This window comes from Myiozetetes cayanensis, unplaced genomic scaffold (assembly GCF_022539395.1).
Source record: "Myiozetetes cayanensis isolate MyiCay16 unplaced genomic scaffold, myiCay2020 scf23, whole genome shotgun sequence".
NCBI classification, from domain to species: domain Eukaryota; kingdom Metazoa; phylum Chordata; class Aves; order Passeriformes; family Tyrannidae; genus Myiozetetes; species Myiozetetes cayanensis.
In genome coordinates, this window is record NW_026087445.1 from 5385335 (window position 1) to 5411381 (window position 26047).

Consider the following 26047-nt stretch of genomic DNA (forward strand, 5'->3'; position numbering starts at 1 on the left):
CGGCGGCCGAGAGGGGCCGTGCCGCGGGTTGACAGCGCCGGGAGCGGCGGGGCCGGGCGGCGTGCCCTGCTCAAAGATGGCCGCCGGCGGCTTCGGCCTGCGCGGAGGCGGGAGGTGAGGGGCGGCCGGGCCGGGCTGCGGGAAGATGGCAGAGAGCGAGCGGCGGGCAGGTGAGGGGCTGCCGGGGGGCTGCGCTCGGGACCCCCGAGGGGACTGTCCTGGGGGCCGGAGTGCGCCGACCGCGGGGCATTGCGCCCCGGGGGCGCCGGGCCCGGGCTGCGGGAGGGAGGGGGGGCGGCGGCAGTGCCCGGCCCGGGGCGAGGGGAGCGCGGGGGGGTTTGCTGAGGGCGGGGAAGGGACGGGGCCCTCGAGGCGGGTGGTCGGGGCTGAGCCCCTGGAGCCGCCGGATCGGGGGTCCCTGTCACCCCCAGCCCGGTTTTGTGCCTGATTCCCGCGCGGAACGGGGGGCGTTTGCTGTGGGATGCCCCGAATTTAACTCCCCCCTCCCCGCACCACCGCACACCCCTGGAAGGGTCTCCTCGGGCCAAGCTGCTTCTCGTCGTCGAACTGACCCGCTGTGCTCCATCGCACCAGCAGGTTCGGATTCTTGTGTATTCACCCTAAAACACTGTAACCCCTGCGGCCCTTCTGTGACTATTCCTGGTCTCCTTCCGAAGAGGCGCTAAATGACGTGTGGGGCAGAAGGAGCGATGGCTGCGAAACAAATGCAAAGAGATGAAACAAAGTTCTATGAAGGGCAAACACCTGGATCCCCGGCCCGGGACACTGCCCTGGCCACCCCGCTGGGATTTATGTGTCACCTGCGCTCATGGACACATCAGTGTTTGCCTTTTTACGCCACTACTTGGGAGTTTTTTGTTGGTTTTGTGTTATAAACACTTCTAAAAGCAGAGCTCCATTCGTGATGTCGCTGTGAGTTGTGTGCAGAATTTTCAGAGGAGAGACACACACGTGCCTTTCACTGAAATTCATCACGTGTTGTTCCTCTCATCCTCATACCTGGAAGTTTTGCTGTAACTTCTGCAGGAATGAGCCAGGCGCTGTGACACCCCAGGGCAGGAGATGAGGCTGGGTTTGTTCTGTGCAGGGGGAAGGTGAAAGGCAGAGAAGTCAGATGACTGTCAAAGGTTGTATGATAAATCTATAGCAGGCTCTGCGTGGTTCCTGGGACTTTGGATTCCTTTTAATCTGATCTGCCTGCCAGGCAGCACTGTGGAAAAAGGCTGCTGATGCTTCTGGGTGGTGTTTTCTGTGTGAATGCAGTTGATAATACTTTAAGGAGTTGGAACTGGTGGTATTTGTTAGGGAGCCAGTGCCTGAAGTGGCCAAGATGTGGAGACCAGTCACTGAGCGTGCCAGGACAGCTGGTGTTGGACAAGTGCCTGCAGAAAATCTGGGATTAAAAAGGTGGACACAGTGGCTCTGACAGAATTCCTAAATTGACATTAGCACCTAGGTTCCTTGACAGACCTCTCTGCACAGCCTCTTGCTGTTGGTGGTTGCACTTACCAGGAGCAAAATACAAATTACCTTTAACCTCCTGGAGCTTTTCTGGCTCTACAGGGTCATCCTGGGTTCAGGTGCTGAGGAAAGAGACCCTCTAATGTGTTAACAACTCACATTTGTGTTAAATACTGAATCCTGGGCTCTGAGAGAGCTTAATTAAACATTGATTTCAAAGAAAGGAAGATACAGGATTTCTTCTTCTCCACTGCCTCTGTTTTACCTGTTTTTTGCATCTCCCAGGTGCCTCTGAGGAGGTGGCTCCTCCCGTCCAGCAATGCTTCATGATCCCCAAAAAGGAGATAAATGTGGTTTCCGACATGGCCAAGTGGAAGCGCTCCCAGGTATGGCTCTGGGAACAGGGAAAGCTGGGAAATGCTGCTGGGCTTTCAGTGGCAGCCAGGTCTGGGCTGGGAACAGCCAGGAGGTAAAGCAGGGTTGGGCGAGGAATGGGAAATTAATGGGTTTGTGCCTGTTTGTAGGAAAATGACTTGGCAGCGAGGTGTGGAGGAGGGAGCCAGGGAAAGCCCAGAGGCTGAGGGAGACCAGAGATGCTTAGAAATGATTCCTGCTCCCTCCCAGCAAGCTGGATGGGAACCTGGTGACTGTTTAATCCCACCTGGCCTGTACTTTATACCCAAACCAGACTTACCCAGTGCTGTTTGAGCCCACCTTGAGTATGGCCCTGCTGCCTGGGTTGGTCCTGGGGCCTTCCCACTGTTTTGTACTGGAAGAGGCTCTGGAGCCAAGGCCTTCAATTTCCAGGATAATTTTTGTTTACAGCATGTGTGGAGCTGGTGGAACAGCAGGTTCTCCCCTCTCTACCTTTGAGGGATCGGGGTGTTGGCCCAGACTTGTCCCACCAAATTCTTGCTCGATGACTGACCTGAGATGTCTGGAAAGATGCTGAAGTTGCATCCAGGTGTCAAGCAAATCTCTGAGTGCAGCTTCTAATTTTAGTCTACTGGGTTTAAGGACTTGCTCTTGGTCAGGATTTTGGTGCAAGGAGGGGGAGGTGACAGTGGCTGCTCTGGAGCTGTGGAGCTGCACTGGAGATGATGCTTCAAAAGCAGCAAATTTAAAGAGAGGAGCAGCGAGGAGCCTGGGCTGTGTCCCAGTTCCCTATCGTGCGTGAGCACGGGGGAAGAGTCCAAGGGGGAATGGGGAGATAATGGCACAGGTCTGGGAGGAGCAGGGTGCCTTGGCACAGCTGAGACTCTGCAGAGCTCAGGAGCTGGAATTTGACCCGATAGGAGCTGAGGGGATGATTTTGGGGGCAATGTGAGCGATTTTAGGATGCTCCTCTCTGTAATTTTCAGAGTGCAGTCACCATCTGCCTTCTGCCACTGGGGCTGCCAAAAAGAGCAGTGGCCTCACAGCAAGCCCTGCACCCCCGGGTGTCTCCAAGGAAGCAGGGTTGTGTGCTGGGAAAGGTTTCCTTGGGGTTTAAGGTGCTCCCATGCTGTGTTTTGTGCTCAGACAGCCCGTGGGCACTCACTAATGCCCTGCACTCTCGGTGTGTTTGCAGGCCTACGCAGACTACATGGGCTTCATCCTCACCCTGAACGAAGGTGTCAGGGGCAAGAAGCTGACCTGTGAATACAAAGTGTCAGAGGTAGGAGAAGAGTTTGGATCCCCTTGATTCTCCTTTCCTGCCTTTTTTTTTTTTTTTAATTGGTTCTACAGTGAATATTTCCTAGGTGAGGAGTGAATTGGCAGCTTATCCGGGAGCCAGGGAGAATGAGTGTGGTTGGGTTATGCTTGGGGATGCAAATGTCAGGCTGCCATCCCCACTCCAGGATGCAGAGGCTCTGAGTGTGTGCTCACTGGGTGGGACACTGAGCGAGTTGCAAGTGGATAGAAGCCATGGGGAAAAGGAGGGTGCAGAAGGGACACGTTTTGACCCTGTTTTCACAGTCTGGCTTCAATCAGGGGTGCTTCGAAGATGTGATATTCTTTCCTGGTTGCAGGCAAAAGGCTGAGATGTCTCTACCATTCCTGTTCTCCCACTGGCTTTTCTGTAGGACCTTGGGCAAATCACTTCTCTCCTTGTCCCTGGGCTTCCTCGTTACTCAGACTGTGTCAGCAGCACCAGTGCCCTTGTCCCAGGCTGTGGCTGAGCTGTGCAAGCTTTGCTCTGACAGTTGTGACCTCAAGGCACATCAGTGGCTGCACCTTGCCCAGGGTTGTGCTGGGGGGGCTGTGGAGCTCACAGGGAGCTGGGCTGGGCTGAGAGGTTTAACCTGAGGGGCGGGATTGCCCCTTCCAAGGTGTTAAGCAGAAAGGGCCTGTTTTTCCCCTTCCATGAGTATGGCTGTCACCTGGCCCTGCCTGTTGCCATGGCCAGTTTTAATGTCTGTTCACCTTCTCGGGGCACAGAGAGATGGTTTGGAGCCAGAGGGAAAGGGCAGGCACCCTCACTGGTGTCACTGCTGCCCTGAGGGCTCTCTGGGTGCTGCCAATCCACACAGCACATGTTGGGTGTTGGATCTCCCCTCCCTTGTTCTGCATTGCAGCGAGGAGGTTTCTGGGTACATTTTTACTGATCGTGGCGGTGCAAGAAAGCTGAGAATGATGTAAAGAGATCATGGGCAGCAGACTGGGCCCTGTGTGTTTATGGCTTCATTCTGATGTGGGAAGGCAGCTGGTGATGGTCTTTAACCCAGTTGTTCGTGTCTGAAGCAGGCACACAGGAGCCAGCGTGTGAATGAGAGACTCCCTTGTAGTTCATGGAGGGGAATGGGGATAATGAGCCCCTTCCTAACAGGCTTTGTGCCCACCTTTTGTTCCTTCAGTTCAGTAGAAACTGCTGTCAAATGCTGCTCTTGCTTTCTGCTGTTTGCATTTCACCTTTGAGTTTTGTCTTTGTCAGGATCTCGCTTGTTCCCAACCATTCACAGAGCAGTTCTAGGGAAACAAAGCATTAAAAATGAGCAAAACAAAGAGTGGGGGGAAAAAACCCAACCCTTTTCCTACAAACCTTTGAGCTGTCAGGAAAAGCTGTACCAGGGCTGTGTCTGCAGCAGAGCCCTCTTGGAGGGAATGTTTTCCATCCATGGTCCCAGTCCAAGTGACAACTAAGAGGCACAATGCTTGGGAAGAGGCAGGGAACCAATCTCATACCCCCCACACCGAGGAGAGCAGGAGCCTGTGACTTGAGGCCCAGGTGGAGCATCCCCAGGGTTGCCTTGTTGATGAGGTTGCTTGTTCACACGGGCTCCTTTGTAGATCAAACTGCTTATCTGTGCTTTTAAAGGCTCAGCCCCTCGTGGCCTCTGCTTGCATCTCTGCTCAGCTTTCTTCTCTTTTGCTGTACTTGCTGCTGATGTGCTTTTGTGCCATCCCATCTTCCTCCCTGATCAAATGCCAGGGACACCTTCCTTTGGCAAATGACCTCCTGGAATCCTTTCTGCAGAACGGGTATCCTCGCTCTGAGTTACTGGTGTTGCCTTGCCATGGAATAAAAAAAGGAAAATATATTCTGCTCTGCTTTGAAAGAGAAGCTTAATGGTTTCCAGAGAGCGTGTGTCGATACCAGCCTGTCTCCTGGAGCAGTAGCTGGATCCTGTGGGGGCTGAGCCCCCTTGGAGACCTGCTGAGCTTGCTGTGCTCCCACTGAAACGTTCTGTGGAGCTGTCTGGGGTTTGCTGGAGGCATCTGACAGGCACTGATAGCAGAGCTGTTGTTTAGGACTCTGCTGTAGACGCTGTGTCTGGCACAAGGTTGTGTGAGTGATAGGCTGTGACCTGCCCTCCCCTCCTGGAGGGAGTGCTTTCCATGCAGGGATCCTTCCGGGGCTGCGGCCCGGAGCAGTGACTTGGATCAGAGGAGAAGTGCAGCAAGGAGGAGGAGGTTAATTTTGGCTGTGTGAGGAGCAGCCCTTCCCTTCCAACAGCCCAGTTTACTGGGGGACACTGGCTGCAAACTGGCTGGCCCTGTGGCTTGCTCTGCTTCCAGGAGGAAAGTGGGGAAGCAGCTCCCCCCCTGACAGGACCCGAGGAGCCCAGAGGGGTGGACTTGGCCCCCATGGACAGCTTTGGCTGCCGTGATGCCTCCTCAGCACCTCTGTTTGCCTGGCTCCTGCTCTTGAGAGCTGCTGACAGGTCTGTGCTCCGAAGGAAGCTCTGTGGTTTGCCTTTGGGACCGGTGGCAGACTCAGGGTCAAGGAGATGCAAAATCAGCACAATGAGAAGAGCAAGGAGAGCAGGGGGGAGGCTGCCCTTGCTTTGATCACTGGAAAGGTAAAGCAAAAATAGAGCTTAAAAGCCCAGCCAGGCAAAACAGGGCTGCAGTGGTGCTGATGGTTGTGTTCCCACAGGCTCCTTTCCTCCCCCACAGGGGTCAGCCCTGGATGTACAGGTTTCCTCTGCTGGACAATGAGAAGCTGCTTCTTTCAGTAACCCCCTTTCAAAGGGCCTTGAGCCCAAAATGAGCTGCAACTCTTTAATTATTTATTGGTGTGGCTGATCTGGCAGCTGGGTCCTGCTCTCCCGTGTTCAGTGGGGCTGGGCTTTTAATCCCTTTAAAGCCAGCGAGTGGGGAAGGGGAGGTTGGACTCTCAGCTCCCCAGGGAAGGAGCTGGTCCGTGCCAGCCATTTATCCAGGCAGCACCGAGTGCTCGTGGAGAGGGTTTGAAATACGGTGGCTGCTCATAATGAGCTGCTGGTGCCGGCGGATAAATCACCAGCATGATTTAATTATTTAATGCAGCCCAGTGCTGGGGATGCTGTTGCTTAATTGGAGGGGAATGCAATAGCCAGGAAGGAGTAGGGCTGAGGCCCAACCTGGCCCAGTGCAGTGGGGATGTGCTGTGTTCCTGCAGCATTTTGGGAGCAGGAGCAGAGGGGGCTGTGCTGCTTCAGTCCACACATATCTGGGGCACTGGCCTGTTAGTGGCTCCAGGACCACCCAGAGCTTTTGGCTCTCTTGTCCCTTGGCTTTTTTGTGTTCCTGGTGTGCTCAGGCCTTGTCCCAGCCTGTAGTCTGGCTCAGCAGCCAAGTGCCGAGGTCCTGTGAGGTAGGTGGATCCCTTTCCTGCCTGATCCCGCTTCCCACTGGCTGATCCCACCATGTCCTTGGGGTGGTACCTCTGGAGTCAGTGTCTGTGGGAGGCTTTGTGTGTGCCATGAGACCCTCCCTCCCGGGAGTGATCCTCAGCTGGCTCAGCGGGAGCACTGCTCTGCCGTGCCCACCTCTGCCCACCCCCTTCCACTGGCACTTCAAGGGCTGGAAACTTGCTGGGCTCTGCTGTTTCCTCGTCCTCCCGGCAGCAGCAGCGTGAGGAATTGAACCACAGCCCAGGAGACCAGCCGGCTTCACACGGTCGATGCCTCCAGCAAAGTCAAACCAGCCGCGTTGCCGCCTGTCCTCTTTGTCCCCTTGAAGGAGGAATCCCCTCTCGAGACAGAGGAGCCTACATTGCCCGGGGCCTGGCCAGCTGCTGTGGCGGCTGACGGCTCTCCAGCTGCTCCGAGTCAGGCAAGGAGAATCCCAGAGCCTCTGGCAGGCTTGACCAGTTGTCAGCAGAGCGTCCTAAAAGTGTCTGGAGCTGCTAAAAATGCTGCCTGTGGTGTTGCCTCTTGGTGTGTGTGGGGTGTAGCCATTCCCTGGGCAGGGAGAGGGTGTGCATTGGCCAGCCTTGGTCTGACAGCACAGGTGCTGTGTCACCTGCTTCACCTCTCTTTTCCTTCATGGCCGCTCTCACACATCCTGCACAGGTTCCTCACTTACAGAACTAGGTGTAAGAATGGTGGCTGTTGTCTTGCTGTTGCTGTTGTCTTCCCATCAGCTTTGTGTTTGTATCTGGGAGCCAAGAGCTTCTTCTCCTGCCTGCTCCAATGGGAGCACTGGTGGGCAAACCAGGCTGCCTTTTCCCCTGGTTAGGTTGTGTTTTGCCACGTGCAGTGGGTATTCCTGGGCTGGAGCTGCCGTGGTGGCCTGGCTGGTAGGAGTTTGAAGCAGCAGGAATCATGCTGGGAAGGTTGACTTGATGTACAAGCGTGTGGTGGTTTAACAGCATTGCTGCTAATCCTGGCTCCTAAGAGACACTTCAGGACAATGATTAGAGCCTTGAGAAGGGCCTTTAAATCACATCATCAGCCACTGGTGAGGATACACGGTGCTGTATCCTGTGGAGAACATGGAGCCCTCAAGGTGCAGAGCCTGAGTTTTTTTTGGAGGCCCCTGAACTGTGTAGCACTCCCCTCCTTCTCAGCCCTGTGTGCCCCACAGCCAGGAGCTTGCTGTAGCTCTTCTCCTAGAGATTTTGGAGCTCAGTGTTGTTACAACTCATGAAAGACTGTGGGGGTGATTGGAGAGTCTGCCTCAGGCTGGACTTTGTTCTGGACTGATCTCCTGAGGGAAAGGGTGGATTTCCTAGCCCCCCTGCATTCTGAGGAGGGTTGACACATCCCATTTTCACTTGCCAACCCTGGAAAGAATGATATGTGCTTTGATGACTCCAATCCTGGGAAGAGATGTCAGAGCTGAGGGACTGCTCTGGTTTATGCCACTGTGACCCCTCTTGCTCTCTGTAGCCCATTGAAAAGCTGGTGGCTCTGCTGAACACCCTCGACAGATGGATTGATGAAACCCCGCCAGTGGATCAGCCTTCTCGCTTTGGGAACAAAGCCTTCAGGACCTGGTACGCCAAACTAGACCAGGTGAGCGTGTGTTTCCTGTGTGGTGGTACCTGCAGCTCCCTCAGAAGGGCAGTGTGTCCAGCAGGGATGGCAGAATGGCTCCATCACTGTGTGGCAGCCAAGCAGCCTGTGGAGGAGTTGCTCAGATAAGCTGTGAAGGATCCACCTCTTGATATGCCTCACTTACCCCTGGCCTGGTGCTTGTCTGTCCCTCTTGTGAGAGCATATGGGCCATGTAAATGGTCTTGGCTGGGTCTCCAAGTTCTGGATGAACCTGGAGGGCTCTCCAAGCCCAAGGAATTTTGTTTCTTTTTAACTGCCCACTGTGCCACAAAATCAGAGGAGTGTTGGGAAAACTGCTCAGCTTCGTCCAGCTCAGAGCACTTGCCCTGCACTGGGTGCTGGAGGTGGCCCAGTCCCAGTCCCAGCAGCAGAGCCCTTGCAGCTGCTTTTGTCCTGGAGATGGCTCACTGGGTAACTGGGTCAGTGGACTTGGATGGTGAGGCTTTTCTGTCCTGCAGGATGCATGTGGCCTGGGTAGGTGTCAGGCCAAGCTTTCCCTGACTTGTTCCATCTCTGTAGATGACTTCTTCAACAGGAGGGTTTGCTCCTCTGCAGTGCTGGCTCTGGGCACTGCAGGAGAGCACCACTGCAGCTCCCACACTGCAGCAGGGCCTGAGCACAGGGTGACTGTGGCAAATCTGCACTCACTCAGGGAAGTCTTGTGTCTTTCAGGAAGCAGAGAAGTTGGTGGCAACAGTGATTCCCAAGCATTTGGCTGACGCTGCCCCAGAAGTGGCTGTGTACCTGAAGGAATCCGTGGGGAACTCCACCCGTATTGACTACGGCACAGGTACCTGGGCTGGCACCCTGGCCAAGGCTGGGCTAGTTGGGAAGGGACCCTTTGGAGCCTGGTGCTGCATTAATTTAAATGCTATTACCACTTTTTTAGTTCCAGCTTGAAATAAACACCTTCCTTCTGGGCCCCCCTCACCCCTCTGTCCTCTGTGGGCTGTGACTGAGAGCTGGGGCTGGGAGCTGTGCTGGAGCTGTGACACCCTTTCACATCTCATCGGAGGAAATGGGAACCAAGCTGTTCTGGGAATAGCTGTAGGAACTGCCTCACTGCCTGCAGGAGTGCTGCAATAGGCAGTTTAAAGGGATAAAATACAATGGCTTGAATTGGAACTAGAGTGAGAACCGAGTTCATGTTCAGTGGGAGGTGTCCTGAGCTCTGGTGCTCCCTAGAAGTGACATCGCTGCTTGCAGAGGGGCTTTGAAATACGAAGGTAGAAACATTTTGCACCTAGGAGGTGGTGAAATGCAGGTTGAAGTAACCACACTGGCTTCAACAAGACCTAAATACAGAACTGTCTACACACTCTGCTCCTCTCTCTGGAGGACATCCATGTCCTCACCAAAAGGCAGGAGAGTAGGATGCTGTGGGTGCAAGGAAACTTGGGCAGGGAGAGGAAGAGGAGGCCGTGGGTAAAAGGCTGAAGAGCTGGAGGCTGTGCAGTGCTGGCTGCGGCTCACTGGCACCAGGGGGAGATGTTGTCCTTGGAAAGGGACTCGCTGGATGGGGTTTGGTCAGCTCAGGGAAGGAAATTCAGCCTCTCCTCCCCTCCCATGTGTCCCAAGCCAGAGGCCCATGTCCTTGCTCACAGTGGCCAGGCTGTAGGTGCATTTCGTTCCTACACTGGGAGCTGCACCTGTCCATAGTGTGGAGCTGCTGATCTTGTACTCTCCCTTCTTCCATGATCCCTTCCACTAAAAGACATTTCTGGGTTTGCTGTTTCTTTTCCTTGCTGTTAGCTGGAGGACCAAGTTGCAGGGGCCCAGCCTGAGATCCCAGTACCTTCTGGGACAGACTGTTCCTGGCAGTGTCGTGGGATCTGCATCCTTCTGACACAGAGATATTTTTGAAGTGGGAGAAAATCTGTTTACTTGCAGATGTGAGGTTCTCTTGCATCCCCTGAGCAGATGACTCTGTGGTGCTGCACTTCCCCTGCTGTGCCAAGCTCCTGGGAAAGTCCCTGCCTTGCTCCCAGCATGCCCAGTGTTGGAGCTGTTTTTCCTTAAGAATCTCTTCTTAAAGTGAATAATCAACTCATGAATGTCTAGAAGGTATAACTTGGGTGGGTGCTGCACGAGGATGAAATATTGTCAGCTCGTGGTATTCACAGTGACAAACAGGGTTGAGAGGGGACTGTGACTGCTGTGATTTCTGAAGAGCTGTGATGGTGCCCACAGAAAGGTTGTCCTGGGGGCCAGAGTCACCAGTGTCGTGTGTCTTCGTGTCTTTTCACTCCAGGGCACGAAGCTGCATTTGCAGCCTTTCTCTGCTGCCTCTGCAAAATTGGTGTGCTCAGAGTGGACGACCAGATGGCCATCGTCTTCAAAGTGTTTAACAGGTGAGGCAATGGAAGGAAAAGGGCTGGAAGTATTGGGCTGTTTGGGGGAAAGGGCAGAGTGGGAAAGCTGAAGCCAATTTTAGACAAAATTATGAGCAGATGTACTTTTTAATGGACTGTACCCCGACCCATTATAACTCTCTCCAAAAGAGGTGATGGCCCCTTGTCTGGTACAGGCTGAGTGTCCTTCTGGAAGTTACTTTAGCTGAACACAAGTTACTGGGCTCTGTGGGTGAAGCTGTGTTTTGTGATAGGCAGGAATATCTGATCAGAGCATGTAACATTTCCTCAGGCATCAAAAATAAAAAATCCAGGCAACTAGCAGGCCTCCACTGCTCCTCTAGATGTGTTTCCAGCCCAGGAGGTAGAGTTGGTAGTGATGAAACTGGTGGATTGGGTGTTTGGAGTCCAGAGATCCAATCCCAGCCGTATCACTGTTTGGTGGCATGGAAACAATTTCCTTCAATAGCACTTTAATTTTCCACCTGAAAAGTGGAAGTAGCAATTGCTGTAAGGTGGCAAACTTCCTGAGCTCTTTTGGAAGTTGTTGAAGGAGAGTGAACTTGTTTTCAGGTAACAGTGGGGATGGGGAAAGATCTGCATCAACATAAGACACTGCAGATGAAATAAACCCCTGCCACTGGATTTCTCTGTGAATTTGGTGTCGGGTACCATCAGGCTGCTTCCTATGGCAAAGAAGCTGAATATATATTATATGTACTGTGCTGTATGTGGAGGTCCTGCTTACAAAGGATAAAGTTGTGTCTTTTTCCAGACTGGTTGTTCTTGTTCTCATGGAAGTCAAAGGCAGAAGAAGGCCTTGTCTTAACCCTTCTTCTCTCTTTGGTCTCAGGTACCTGGAAGTGATGCGAAAACTTCAGAAGACCTACAGGATGGAACCTGCTGGCAGCCAGGGCGTGTGGGGCTTGGATGACTTCCAGTTCCTGCCTTTCATATGGGGCAGTTCCCAGCTGATAGGTACTAATAAAAAATCTTCTTCTCGTGTCCCAGCCTGCCCTCTGCCCCATCTGTCTAGGCTGCAGAGAAGATGGGACTTGGGGCTGACTTCTAAATTCAAATCTGTCAAAATTTGTACATAATACAGCAGAAGTGTTTTGGGCTTGGATTTTTTTTTTTCTTTTTCCCTTCAGCTTTTCAAATAAAGCAGGTCGCTTAGGTTGGGAGATGGAAGTGTTCCTTGTACAGTACGTTTGTCTTTATTGCAATTAGCTACAAGGTTTTTAAAAGGCAGAGTCTTGGGTTTGGTGCTAGAAAATGCATTTTCTGCCATGGGGAGTTTTCTCCCTGCAGAGGCACTGGAGTGGGAGATGAGATAGAAGGGAGCAGCTCTGTGCTGACTTTTGAAGAGCTCTGATGGGAGGATTGTGTTTCTGGAAGAGGGGCAGGACAGCACCTGGCTGAACTTGGTCTCAGAAGGGGTTGCCTTACAGGTTGCTTCCTGTTGTGTCTTACTCTTTTTAGACCATCCAAGTCTGGAGCCTCGGCACTTCGTGGATGAGAAGGTGGTAAACGAAAACCATAAGGACTTCATGTTCCTGGAGTGCATCCTCTTCATTACAGAGGTGAGGAGTGGAAGGTTTGTCCCACAGGGACGTTCTCTTGACATCAGATACTTGGCTCTGGCTGTGGTTTTCTGTTCCTCCTTTGCTGCTTTGCTTGCTGTCGTGGAACTGTGCAGATGAACTGTTGTTGCATGGCTGAGGTGCTCTCCTCGAATGGGTTGAGACAGGGATGTTGGGAGGAAAGTGTTATTAAGCTGGATTGTATTTGAAGGGAGCTGTAACAAGAGCAAACAAATAACCTTGGATCAGTCAGTGGGAACTTGGATGGAGAAGACTGGTTCCTGCAGATACTCTAGGAAGATGAAGTAGGAGCTGCAAATCGCCTGGGCTTGCCAAGACAGCCTCCCTTCCCTCCAGCCCTTGGGTGCTGCTTGGCAGCCCTGGGCCACCCCTTGCTTAGGGCACGCTCCCAAACTTCTGTGCTGCTCCTTCTCCTCCAGGTTCTACCAAAAGCTCATTAAATGCACCTTATTTGCAACGGACCTAGAGCAGAGAGGGTGCTGAGACTCACCCAGCTGGGCAGCACTCTGGGAACTGGGGATCCTCAGCTTGTTGCCAGCCATGGGCAGTGTCTCAGTGAGGGAGCTCAGGGCTTTCTGCCCTCAGCATCCGTGGAGGATCCAGCCGTGTTTCTCCCAGCTCCCTCAGAGTCTGGAGAGGGAGAGCAAGAACTACCCGCTCTCTTGTGGTGAGGGATTTCTTGTCTCTGGCAAGAGGGAGTTGATGGGATTAATTTTGAAGGACAGAGTGTGGTTCTTCCCCTTTGTTCTGTTCGCTTTCCCCCCTCCTTGCCTGTCTAATTTAGTGATTAGATGAGAAGGGAGGTTACAGACTATGAACTTACCCTTTCATGTAGGAAATCTTCATAGGAGCCTTTGGCCTAAACCCCAGGAGGTGCTGTGTCAAGTCCTGCTGAATCTGGTAGGGATTGTTGGTACTCAGCACCTCACAGGGTTTAACCCTTAATGCCGAGATAAATCATGCCACGGGTAGTAAAGAGGTGCTGGTGGAAGAGATCAAGACGAGGACAGGAAAGCAGGAGCCAAGATGGTCCAAGATTTATTTTAGTTTGGGCCTCTGATATCCAGACAGTGCACTGACCTGTTAGAAACAGAAAAACACATCTTTTGACACGTGTGTAGAAAATTCTGCAGCGCCCAGATGACAGGTGAAGTTTAAAATACCCAGCACCATCGTGCTGCTTCAGGTCACGCTGCTTCTGCCTGCAGAGAGTCGGCTTTTTAGCAGGCTTTTAAAATAAGTGATTTGAGTCCCTTTTTCTGCACATTTGTCGGGAAGCATGGAATTCAGTGTTTCTGCCGAGTTCCTCAGTGCCACCTGGTGGCAAGGAGCCCTCCTCTCGGGCCTCCTACCGTGAGCCTTAAGGGATGGCAACAACCTGCATTACCAAATCCATGGTATATTCAGTCCATCTCCATGCCAGCACTGGTTCCTTTTTATAAAGATTTGGCTTTTAAGAGTTGGGTTTTTTCCCCTCCCAAGTGCCCAGGAAAGCTGTAACTGCCACTAGAGGGGGTGAGGCAGCCTCAGCACCCTCCCAATGCTTTCCCTCTGAAATCAACAACAAAACATAATAGCAGGGAAAAAAGATAGAAGGGATTAAAGACTTGAATAAACGAATGATATTATTTTCTTCTGAGCTTGTCAGCTGGAAACAGCTCTCCTTTAAAGGTGTTAAGCACATAGCAAACACCACAGCAGTACCCGTAGTGGGTCTGGTGTGTCTTGCTGACACGAGAGCGGGTTTTGTTTCAGCAGGCTACAACTGAGGTAGGTTGTTTTCTGTCAACTGAGAGAATATTCTCTTGAGCAGATATTGTTCTCAGCCCCTGTTGTGGTGTTCGCCACGTGGGTATTTAAACCTCAGGCTCTTAAAGCAGCAGCAAGATGATGTCCAGGCTGTTCCCACCACGGCACCCTCCCCACAGCTGCGCTCAGGCACGGCAGTGAGCCTTGCATGAGCTGGCCTGCTGTTGGGAAATCTGTGGGGTGGGTTTGGACCTGAACACGTGGTTCTGGAACAGGGTGAGGTTTGCAGAGCTGGCTGGGACTCAAGCTGTTCCCCTGCTGCTGCCTCTCTGTGCCTGTCAGAGTGTGCCGTGGGGTGTGCGTGGTACCCGCAGGTGTGAGGATGGGGAGCGTTTGGGAGCATCTCTGCCCAGGGGCTGTGGAGGGCAGCAATGCAGGGGGTGTGTGCAGATGAGGAGTGCTGGGTGCCCCCCAGCTGTTGTGGGCGTTCAGTGCACTCGCCCCAGATGCTCCTCCGAGAGCTCGGGGCAGGCAGCAGGAATTTCAGCTTCAATCTGGCTTCTAAATTTGGAGGTTTGGGAAGGGAGGGCTCGGGTTTCTGCTGGAAGGGAAGGAGCTGACAGGAAAGCACGGCCTCAGCCGTCCCCCTCCCCCCTGCACTGACAGAGGAACCATTTACAAAAGGCCGATTCTCTTGGGAACCGAGAGGCAGGAACGCCGCGTCTGTGAGTAATTTCCTGCTCAATATGGCTGCTCTGACTCACTCTGTTCCCCTGGGGTCACTGCGGGACTGCAGCGCTCTCGCTGCCTCTCGCTCTCCCCCCCAGCTCTCCCTCTTCGCCCTTTGTGGCTGGAAGGAGATGGATTTTTTTTGTTCCCCCTTTCAACCCTCTTTATTTTTCCCTCCCCAGTGTGAAGCCATAGCAAAGCCATCCCTCTCCAGGTGCCCTGGGTGAGGAGGGCCACAGTGGTGGCTGTGCCAGGCATGAGCGTGGAGCCAACCAGCCCTGCCCGCCTCCTCCACACTCTGTCACGCTCACTCCAGCTTGGGAAGGGAGAGAAGCAAAGCCTGGTGGTGGTGGCTGGTGCAAACTGTGCCCCTGTGAAGGGTGGTGATGCCAAGAGAAGGTTCAGCATCAAAATTCATGCAGCCAAAGCTCCTGTGCAGGGAGGGGGTTCTTTGAGGAGCCTCCTGGCGCGGATCTCCCTGGCTGTGGGTGCCCGCCGGTGCCGAATCTCGGCGCTGGATAACGCACTGGCACTGTCGGTGAGCGCCGTGCTTTGTGTGCCTGCACGTTTCATCCTGTACCCACGAGGAAAGCGTGTGGTGCAGGGGAGCAGGAATGGCCAAGCGGCTCATCCATCATCCCCCGGCTCCTGGGAACCACCGAGGGGAAGCATCCGTGCCCTCCCAGCACTGGGCACAGCTACAGACCCCCTTCCCCTGGTGCTCCAGCCCCAAGGTCAGTGGGTGTGAAACACGTCACAAGAAGTGGGGGTTATTTTGGGTCCCCCCACCCTTTCCCTCTCTTTCTTTCTCTGCCTCAGGCTGGTGCCACACAGGCATTGCAGAAATTTCCCAGAGCAGATTGATTGGCTCTGCTTGCTCTTACAGAGAGGTTGTTTTGGAGGCTCTTTTCCCACCCTCTCTCCAGGCCTGTGCGTGCATGGAGGGAAGGGGTTAGTTGTTCAAACCCCAAGTCGTGAACAAGAGTCCAAGAGATTCCTCTCTCCCCACGCTCCTTTTTAGCGTGAGCTTCGGCCTTGTGGTTTCTGATGTCATGGGAACTTCTCTCAGTCAGAGTGGCTGTGTTGTATTTCTTTTTCTCCCTGAGGGTCTGTTTTTGTTCATGGAGAAGAAGGGGAGACAACTACCCAGGGAATCTACATGCAACTGTCCCCGATTGCAGCTTCCCTCCCTGCCTTCTTTCCTTCAAACTACTCACCCTGGGAGGAGAAACACTGGAGTATTAAAAAAAAAATAAAAATAAAAATATGTAAAGCATTTGCTGCAAGGCAGCAGCTCACAGCTCTGGAGCTGCTTTGGAGAGCAGGACTGGAGTGTGTCCCCTCTGCTCCTACCTCCACCAGAGCCCTCCTCGGCTGGAGGCAGGTGTGGAGTGGGCTGTGGACACAGAGCTGCTGCCAACCTGCACTGCCCTCTGTATTCAGGGAAGGCAGCGCGGTTGTCGCTGCTGCTTGTTGTTGATCTGAATGGGGAATGAGTCATTTTCTTGGAAAGCCCAGCAGAGCTGCACTGGGAGGTTTCTGGGTAGAATAGGAACGGCGTTGAGCCAAGCTCTACTGGAGGGGAGAACGGGACTTACGTGGGGCTTTTTTAATGCAGTCATTAAAAGGGAGGTGTGCAGGGGGACGTCTGATTAGGAAAGCGTGGCAGGAAAAGGCTTAATTTTATCAGGGAAGGAGGGGAGCTGGATTGCCACGGCTTCATCTGATGTGGCCGCAGCGGGAGGGAGCGCAGAGGGAGGGAGGGAGGGAAGTGGCAGTGAGGTGGCTGGTGCGTGGGTCACAGGGCTCGGTGGGAATGTTTGCTTGGAGAGAGTGTGAGTGTGAGTCACTGCTGGTGCACGAGCTTCCTGGCTGGCCCGGCTCCCTCAGCCCTGCGCTCGGGTCTCTTTCAGATGAAGACGGGCCCCTTTGCCGAGCACTCCAACCAGCTCTGGAACATCAGCGCCGTGCCCTCCTGGTCCAAGGTCAACCAGGGCCTCATCCGCATGTACAAGGCAGAGGTGAGCATGGGGAGGCTGCTGGGCCTCCTCCCCTCCACAGCTCTGTGGGTCAGCTCTTGTGCTGCTCCTTGGTGTGGGGACCCTGTCACAGCTGTTGGCTGCCCCTTGCTGACTGTGGCGTGGGAGCCCTTGGACAGTTCAGGTGCTGCTGGCTAGAAGGAAGCTCCTGCCTGCCTAGTGTTTGCCCCAAAACCAATCCCAAAATGGCCACTTCTTGCAGCCATGACTCTTGTCATTTCTTGTCTTCCCATAATGCAGATTTCAGGTCTCCAAATTAGGGCTGATGTCTTGACCTCCTTATCCGTCTGGTCCCCCCACTATTTTACCAGCTGGAGGAGACTTAGTTTATCATCCCATGTTTTAAGGGCCCCAGAGCAGGCTGAATGCTTCCTACTGATCTCCCCTTGCTACGTGTCCTGTCCATGGCCACAGCCACCTCCCTGGTTTGGCAGCCCTCAGCCCACCAGCACTGCTGGCGCTGCCCCAGGCTTTCCTGGTGAACCCCTGACCTGGGGAGCTGGGCAGTTTTGGCTCTCCCTTATCTCCCCTTCCTGCTCGAGCTAACCCTGAGCTCGAGGAAGCAGGACAGGAACCGCCACATCTGGGCCTCTGGAGGGAACATCTCTTGCTGGGCAGGATGGGACAGTGCTGGCTCTGCAGGACACACTGGGCTGTGCCAAGGGCACTGGAGGAGCAGGGATGGTGCAACTCCCTGGTGCACCCAGTGGTGCCTGAAGGAGTTAATCCCACCCCCTGTGGTCTGTGCTGGTGACACATCTCTGCTCCTGCTGCTGGGACACAGGGCTGAGGCTCAGGGACAGCTCTGCTCAGTGCTCAGGCCCAGCGCACAAAGGGGTTAAACTGTGCCGAACTGCCGCTCCCTCCCCCAGCCCTTCCTCTGCTCTGCACATCCTGTGTTTAGGTTCCAGGCCACATACCTCTCTAATCTGTGAGGTGTCACTCCCAGGCCCGCTGGCTCCTTCCGCCCCCAGCTCAGCTTTCCTCCCAGCCTCCAAAGAGGACAAGCAGGGCTGGGGGTCGACCCCCTTGGCTGGCTGCTCCTTGGAGGGGTGCCCCGGGCTGCTCCTCAGAGGGGGAGGTGCCCCTGGGCTGCCCCTCTGAGGCTGCCCCTGTTCACAGCTCCCTCACAAGGGCTGGAGACGCTGCCTGCTGGGAAACTCTGAGCTGGAGGCTCTGGTGTGATAGCTGGGGGGTCTGAGGAGAGGACCCTGTGAGTGCTGTTAAAGTGAAACACGAGTCCCCTAAATCCTGGAGTGTCAGTGTGGTCTGCTGCTGCCTTGGCAGCTCTGCCATGGCCTTCCCTTTCCTTGGGATCAATTCCTTCACCCAGGTCTCTGGGTACTCCCCTGGCATCCCACACGCCCCAGGATGTTCAGGTGCTCCTGCCTGGTGCCCCACATGCCCTGTGCCATGTGGTGGCTGCCACCTGTACCTGACTGGAGGAACTTGGCAGGGGTGTGCCCACGGTGCAATGTTCATGTCTGCTGATGTATTGGGGCTGCTCTGTGCTGGCAGATCTACCTGTACCCTGGCTGGGGACTGCACAGCTCGGGGATCCTCTGAAGCCTGGGAGATAGTTTGGCTCTTCTAAGTGCACCCAAAGCATGGCCTTTTCTGGAGGCCTTGATCTGTTTTGAGTAGCAGGTGACACTCTGCATGAAAGTTCTGGATCCAGTAATGGGGGGTTTCTAGAAATATCTAGAGGTGTAGCTGTGTCAAGGGGAGAATGCAAAAACTGCAGGAAGGGTAATGACAAAAATTTAGGCTAAGGTGTAAAAAACATTGAGTTAAGCAGAGAGCTTTAAATTTATATTTTTTCCTCAAGGAATATTTGGCTAGTCCTAAGAACACATGATTCTTGTGCAGCAGTGTCTTCTCCTGGCACTGCATGGTGCCTGTGTTCACCTGGATGGGCAGAGGAGAAGGGAGACTCCTGCTGAGGGGTCCTCACTGGTTCTTTATGTATAGATATAATACTCTCCGTGGCAGAACCTGGAGTGTGTGATGGCAAAGAGAGGGAAGGTTTGGGGTTGTGGTGTTGCTTTGTCTGACTGGCAAAGCTGAGAGCAAGACGTCCTTTTATTTATTTTCCCTTCCCTTCTCCCTGCCCCTCTGATGCCCTGTTGCAATGAGATCAGGTGAAATCAGACACTCAGGTGGAGGCTCCAGCTCTGTAACACATCTGGGCTGGCTGGGACGGTGCTGACTGTGACCGGGCTTGAGGGGAGGCAGCAGCACAGCCGAGGGGTCACTGCCTGGAAGCAGAGCAGGAGAAATCAAATGCTCACTCACAGCCTCCTGTCACTTGGTGGGACTGGGGCAGCTCCAGACCTGGTTTGTTTAAAAAGCTTTGTCTCTCCTGGGTCTCCTCTATGGGATGACTTTAAGCAACCGACAGAAAGCTCAGGTGTGTCCGTGTGGCTGGGAGCTCTGCTCTGGGTCCAGGCACTCCAGGGTGCATGGGCAGTAGACTAAAGACAACGTGTCTTCAGCTCTGTGTGTTTATGAAATCCCAAATGTGTCTATTTATAATATAATGGGTGAAGATGTGTTCTCTTGGAAGTCCAAGGGCTTTTCTTATTCTCTCCATCAAAGGCGAGTGAAGAAGTCGACAGAATAGAGTGTGGTTAAAGCAGCAGCCTTGATGTTTTTCCCCTGAGCCTGCTTTTGAGTCTCCTGACCTTTCTTTCTCTGCAGTCAGTCGGGAAATACTTTCCATTGTAACTAACCTAGTCCCAGTTCCATCTTTAAAGGTTGGACTTGGTGCATGAATCTACTCCACAGTTGAGTCCCAAGCAGACCTTCAGCATGATCAAGATGATGGCAAGAAGAAATAAGCTTGTTCTCTCCACTGAACTAGTGTTGGGTACATCAGTTTCACCTACAGGTGATGCAAGGAGGGTCCTGTCTCTTGGTACCTCTAATAATCCAGTAAATTTGTGTTAGTTCTGCTGGATACAGAAGGAGAAGTTTCTTTGCTCCTCTCTTCTTGGGCTGGCGATGTGTTAAGTGGAATGGATACCCCTTCTTCCCACTGGTGGTAAAGTCTCTTCACCTGGAGCCCAAACCAGTCTGGTCTTCCATGGGACTCCTTGGAGCTAATTGGGCTGACATTTCTAGCTGTCAGCATCTCCAGTGTTCATTTCTCTCTGCTCTTCCCTCACGTCACTGTTATCCAGTGCTGCTTCCTCTGAGGATTTGTCTAAGTGGTTGTGTGGAGAGATGGCAGCAGCTCTGAGCATTAGGAAGCTTTGAAGGTGACGTGCCCTGATGGTCAAAGGACTTATTTCTCCTTGGTGCCTTGCCATGGAGGTTTGTGGTGTTCTGCCTGGCTGTTATCCCCCAGGAGTGGATGCAGCCGTGCTGTACTTTCACCACCTCCAAACTTGTTTTGGGTCCGGTGTGCTTGTGCTTGGAACCAACCTCTGGCTCTGAAGGGATTACTGTAGGCTGGGGCTTCTGAGCACAAATCCTCCTGCTTGCCCATGATGACAGCTCGAGGGCAGGGTGCCTGTTCCTGAGTCCTGCCTTGGGGAAGAGCTGTCTGCAGCAAACTCTTCCTCCCCAGCCCCAGAGCTGGGCTCTCCCCTGCTGCAGCGAGTACAGCTTGGCCCCGTGGAGAGCACAAAGCTCCTTCCTATGGAAAGGAGAGTTGTAACTACACCATGGCTCTTGTTTCCCTTTGGTAGGAAGGAATTGTGCTTCAGAAAAGCCTGGTGCATTTTGTCCCCAACATCTGCCTGGGAGGCTGCTGATTGTAGGCAGGGGCCAGTGTGGCCATGACTCTTCCATGGTGGGTGGGAATTTCAGGAGTGAGGGGTTGTTGAGAATAGGATTGTGTCTTAAGCTATGGCAGCAAAATCACTGGTGCTTGTCCATCAAAGACCTGAGAGTCTGGAATGCTGTTTGGGCAGCGCCTTGAGGCTGCAGGATGGTGCCTCAAACCTGGAGTGTGGGCACTGGCCTGGGGAGGGAAAGTCTCTTCCCTGGGGGGTTCTGCAGCTCTCAGTGTTTATAGGGTGAAGCTCTTCAAAGAGATCAGCTCGAGCAAGGAGAGTGGTGAGAGAGAAAGCTGCTGACACAGACATGCTGCTTCTGCTCATGCTCCAGGCCTGAATGTCAGCAAGCAAAAGGCTCTGGCTGAAGGGAAGGGGATGAGGTTATGAAGTGTTACTGGCCTGAGGAGCCTGATGGAAATGTGGGGGGAGACATGGAACTGATCCCTCTGCCTTCAGCTGAGCTGCCCTGAGCTCGCTGCCTCCTGACCCTATGGGCAGGATGTAGCTCTGGCTGCCTCTGTAAGGTGGAAATGTCTCCTGAATTCACCTCTCTTTATCTCCCCTCCTGCAGTGCCTGGAGAAGTTTCCTGTGATCCAGCACTTTAAGTTCGGCAGCCTGCTCCCCATCCAGCCTGTGACATCCTAAGGAAGCCGCGGGAGGAGCCGGAGCAGCGGAGGCACAGCGCGGCGCTCTTCCTCCTCCCCTCACCCCTCCTCATCACCCTGCCCAGCCATTCCTGCACATCCTTATCGGCAACCACACATCCAAAGCACTTGCCGGCCTTGCACGGGAGATGGGACCTGGAGCAGCTCCTCCTGCACGTCCTCCCCTCAGACGTGTCACCTGCGGCCAGGCCAGGGCTGTGCCTGTCCACGACTGCCGCGCGCGGCTCCAGGCTCGGGAATGGGTTTGGGTAGGGGCTGCCTTGCAGCAAAGGCCCTCTGCTTCCCTTCCCGGGAGGAAGGGGTGTGGAGGGGAGGAAGGCATGTGTGTGTGTGTGTGTGTGTGTGTGTGTGTGTGTGTGTGTCGGGCAGTGGTAACTGCGATTTCCCTTTTGAATTTCATTGGAGTTTCCTGTTGCTGTTTGCTTTGGGAAACCACCGTGCGGGGCGAGGTGTGAGCCTGTGCGTGTCTGTAGGCAGCCAGCTCTCCCTGCTCAGGAGGTCTGGAACGGGTAAAGGGAGTTGTAGGGAATGTCTGCGGGTTGTTGGAAGCCCAGGTGTGCCATCTCTCCCTTTTCTGGGGAAGAAAATCCCTCTCCCTCTGTCTCTCCTGCAAGATTCCCTTTCTTTCCCAGTAGCGCCTCTTCTCTTGGGTGAAGCTGGGAACCTTCTGGGCTGTGGCTCTGGAGCTGGAGACAAGGTCCCTGGAGGGACCTGGCTCTGTGGGAACAGCTATGCAAAGACACTGCTCAGGCTCCCTCTTAAGGGGCACAAACCCTGACACGTTCACACACACCCATGGCTGGGTCCAACCTGCCCTCTGCACTCCCTGTGCTTTGCTGCCCCAGGGCTGGGCTGGCCTCAGTGGCACAAGTTGACCGTGGTTTGCTCCTGCTTGGTCCTAAATTGTAGTGACAGCCCCAGGGCAAAGGGATTTCCCCATGGAGCAGCCTGATCCCAGCTCTTTCAGGGAGGCATCCCTGGAGCACAGGCAGCATGATGGGGCAGCATGTGGCTTTACGTGCATTTATATCCCTGTGCTGGAAACAGAAAGCATAAATAGCCCAGGGCAGCAGGTTATACCTGGAGAAAGCTCTTTCCCTTTGTCATTCCCTGCTGGTGTTGCTGTGCTGGACCTCAGGCAGAGGGACCAGACTTCCAGTGCCACTTCCAGTGCCAGCAGCATCTTGAAGGCAGGTGGTGTGGATCACACCAGCAGCATCCCTGGAGGGCAGAAATGGCTGGCGCTGTGTTTGAGGTGAGCTGTTGTATCCACAGGTCTCGACCAAGGTAGTCCACAGCTTTGCAGCTGGAGAGGGGATGCTTCTTGGGGTTTCTGGGCTGGGTGTGGGCAACTGGGCTGTGGTCTGGTGTTTGCTGAGGATCAGGAGCAGCAGGGATCCTTCCTCTGGCACTCCTGCAGATCATGGAAGGGGCAGTGGGGCTGCTCAGTGCCAGGCTGCTCAGCTTCTGCTGCTGCACTGCTTTACTGCTGGGGAGGGGGAGAGAAACCTGCTTGTGATTTTTCTTTTTCTTTTTTTTTTTTAAATTTTATTTTTATTTTTTCATTACTTTTACCAGAACCTACTCAGTCCCTCTTGTAAAGGTTCTCACAGGCGCTCAGGGGAAGGAGAGCAAGAAAAGGGTCTAAATTAGGAGGCAGTGAAGTGTCCACAGAGCTGAAGTAGAGCTTGCTGGCACTGCTGCTGCCCTGACCGATCCTGGCTTGGCCCTGGGTAGGGGGTGGGGGCAAAGGGCTGTTGACCTGCCTGAAACAACTTATAAACTTGTATTTTAAATGAAAATGGAAGACTGGGGTTTAAGTCTTGTTTACTCCTAAATGGGATGTGTTTTGTCTTGGCTTTCCAAATGGATCCACTCCTGGAGTGATGGTGGAGACCTCTGTGCTTGCTGGGGCTCGATGAGTCCATCTCCAGCAGAGCAGCCCGTGCCTGGCATGGAGACCCTCCATGTCTCCACCCATGTCCCCTCACATTGCTGTGTGGCTTTGGGCAAGTGCCCACGTGCTTTAAATGGCTGTGTGGCTGTGCAGCATCTGGCCAGCAGTGGCTGAACAAAAGCCTCTGGTTTCCCAAATCTGCCCAAGGGTCGGGAACGCATCTCTCCTGGTCACCTTATGGAAATGGGGCTTCCATGCAAAAGGGTGGGTGGAAATGTTGACATCCATGCATGGGAGGGACACCCAGAATGTGGAGTACAGCACCAAAAAAGGGTGGAGAGATGCTTCCTTCTCCTGCAGCTGCAGCCACTGCTCCCTGGGGACGGTGTCCCTGAGCTTGGGACCTGCAGAGGAGGTGGGAGGAGGCTCTTGCAGAGCTGTGTTTGTTTCTTGCCTGAGTCTGCACATTGTTCCTGCTGGATATTTTGGGACTTCAAGCAGCAAATTCTTATTTGAGTCTTATCAGCCCGCTTGGGATGTGCCCCTGTCACGTGGCAGCCACCTGCTTGCCTCCCTCTGACTCCCACGGCGTCCGCCACGGCCTCTTGGGGTTCCGCTCCTCTCCTGGCACAACCACACGTGTGGCACCACCCAGGGCTGCTCCATGTCCAAAGCAGCACTTCCCACCTCCTCCCGCACTGTAGTTTGAATTAAAGTCTCTGTGTTTTGCACCAGTGACTGTGTTGGTCTCTCTCAGACTGGGGTTTGCTCCCACGTTGGGGGCAGAGCCAGTGAAGCCGAAGGCCGGAGCCCTCGGCACAAGGAAGTGGCATTTGCTGTGTTGGTGGTTGATCTTTTGCTTGCACCAAAATTGACTTGTTATTTAACTGCATGATCAAGTGCATCCAGTCTTTGTGTCCTTCCTAGGTCTCTTTCTGTTGGGTTGTATGTTTTTATTTATTAACTTTTTTGCTATGCCCACCCCCCTCCCGGCTGGGATTTGGCAGGTAGGTGATGTGCGAAGCCTGATCCCAGGCCAGCAAATACTTCTTGAAGATCAGAGACTCTCATAACCAAAGGATGTTTGAGCCTTGTTTCTGAGGCAGGGTGAGAACTGGAACCTTTTTCTTCAGATGTTTTTCCTGTCCTGCTGTAGGAGCTGACTCAGGACTTCCAGCATCAGTTTAGTTCAGCAGCTTTGTTGGATTTATATTATACCTGGATTAAATTAAACCTGGACCTCCTCACAGAGTGGCTGGAGGTAGCGTAGCTGTGCTGAGCAAACGCCTGTTTCCTTGTCTCTGGGTTACATCTTCTCCATCAACACGGGCCAACTGTGCGAGCGCACGTTGCTAAAAGCGGCAGCAGCGTGGAGGGATGGATGGGGAGCAGAAATGTCAGCTTGGATCACAAATGTTTTCTTTGAAGGCAGTTGAACTCGTCCCTCGGTGAACATGACGTGCAGTGAAGGGGAAGCAGACGTAGCGTGGGTTTCTGGCCAAGCCAGTTTTTTAAGTTCAGATTTCAGAGCTGGGGTTGCCACACGTAGGGCAGTTTGTGTGTTTCTGTTTAACGGGTGTTGCCTTTGCACGAGGCAGGTTTGAAAATCGCCATCAGCCTTCTCCTGTGTCTTCACAACCCTCCTTTATGAGTGATCTCTCGTGGCAGCCACTAATAAATGAAGTAGGAGGAGAGAGAGGGAGCCTCGTGCTGGGTTGGGAGTAATAGAATAAAACTGTTTGATGCCATTGTTGCTGCAGTAACTTGTCCCCTCACGCAGTGCTGGGAATAAACAATTCCTGCTGGTGAATAAACAACGCAGCCCCCAGTGCAGGACCAGCAAGGTTAGAGCTGGCTCTTGCCAGGATGAAGTTGCACTTTGTACCCCAAGGACCTGGAGCTGAACCACACAGGAGCCCTGGAGTCTTCACCCTATCCCTGCAACTGTGTTGACTTCCTTACTGAGAGAGGGAAGGAGGCAGAAATGGGTGGGAGAAGGTGGAATGGGTGGTTAACAATCATTGCTAATGTAACTTGGATTCTCCCTGCCAGTGGGAACCGTGTACGTTTGAGAAGCTCACAGGGATCTCGTCGCTGCTCCACCAAGGACTCTCCTGGCTCAGCTGTGGAGTTTAACAGGGCTTTTGGAGGTCGTTTCATGCTCTAATAGCCAAGAGGAGAGATCTTTAGCCTTGCTTCCCCTTCAGTGGATGAGCACTCTTCCCATTGACATTGGAGAAACTTCTTGAGCGTCCTGGGGACAGACAGGTCTTGTAAAATTGTACCAAACTTCAAACTAGGATGAGCCAAATTGAAAAAGGGCCTTCCCATCGGATTCAGCGAGGGCTGAACCGTGATGGGCATCCTCAGCTTGGAGATGCACTTGTCCTGGAGAGCACAGGGCTGTGAGCGGGTTTTAGAGGTTAGAAAAGGCCTTCCAGGGGGTGGAGTGGGTGCTTCTGCTTGCTATAAAAAGCCTGGGCTTGGGAATGTCTCCATCGGCCGGCTCAACGCGTGGCGTAAATGCAGTTGTGGCTAAAATTGGAACGAGTCGCTCCCCGTGGTCCCGATTGCAACTGTAACACGGATAATAAATAACATCGAAATCCTGCATCAGAATTCGGGCTCCTTGATGCTCGGTGTGTGCACACCCACAGAAACAAAAGATTCCAGGGCTGGGATCCCACGGCAGAGGTGCTGAAGGCCCCGACCCAGCAGGCACCGAGGTGTGTGTGTGTGAGTCCTCCTGAGCACATTCTGCTTCCTCTTATAAAGCAGATTAAGGATGTGCTCAGGGATTTGCTGACCCTGTAAAGGGAGGAAGTAGAGAAAGCAGAGGAGCAGTTCTTTATGGGTTCTTCTGTTTTTAAGACACCTGGGAGAGAGAAACCCAAGCAGACCTGCACTGCATAGGTCGAGGTACCGAAATGATCCATTTGGACATGGATTCCTCCTGGTTTTATGTGAGTTTTTTGAGATGGTGATGCCTGTGATGCTGGAGC

The 26047-nt window shown here is 53.6% G+C and overlaps 1 protein-coding gene across 1 annotated transcript; it reads left to right on the forward strand.

Annotated features, from left to right (window-relative positions):
- The first annotated feature begins 46 nt into the window (after positions 1 to 46).
- Positions 47 to 25654, forward strand: PTPA (protein phosphatase 2 phosphatase activator). The gene is made up of 10 exons (XM_050319960.1): positions 47 to 170; positions 1768 to 1868; positions 3053 to 3139; positions 8061 to 8186; positions 8901 to 9018; positions 10480 to 10579; positions 11433 to 11557; positions 12062 to 12162; positions 16575 to 16682; positions 21054 to 25654. Exons 1-10 carry the CDS (start codon positions 146 to 148, stop codon positions 21126 to 21128), a joined length of 966 nt encoding a protein of 321 aa, XP_050175917.1. The 5' UTR covers positions 47 to 145; the 3' UTR covers positions 21129 to 25654.
- The last annotated feature ends 393 nt before the right edge of the window (positions 25655 to 26047 follow it).

What these genes read in the sequence shown, in the direction of transcription:
- PTPA (XM_050319960.1), top strand. Translation starts at nt 146, where the DNA reads ATGGCAGAGAGCGAGCGGCGGGCAG. An exon ending in AGAGAGCGAGCGGCGGGCAG is followed by an intron (nt 171 to 1,767) that starts GTGAGGGGCTGC and finishes TGCATCTCCCAG; the next exon opens with GTGCCTCTGAGGAGGTGGCT. An exon ending in GGGCAGTTCCCAGCTGATAG is followed by an intron (nt 11,558 to 12,061) that starts GTACTAATAAAA and finishes TACTCTTTTTAG; the next exon opens with ACCATCCAAGTCTGGAGCCT.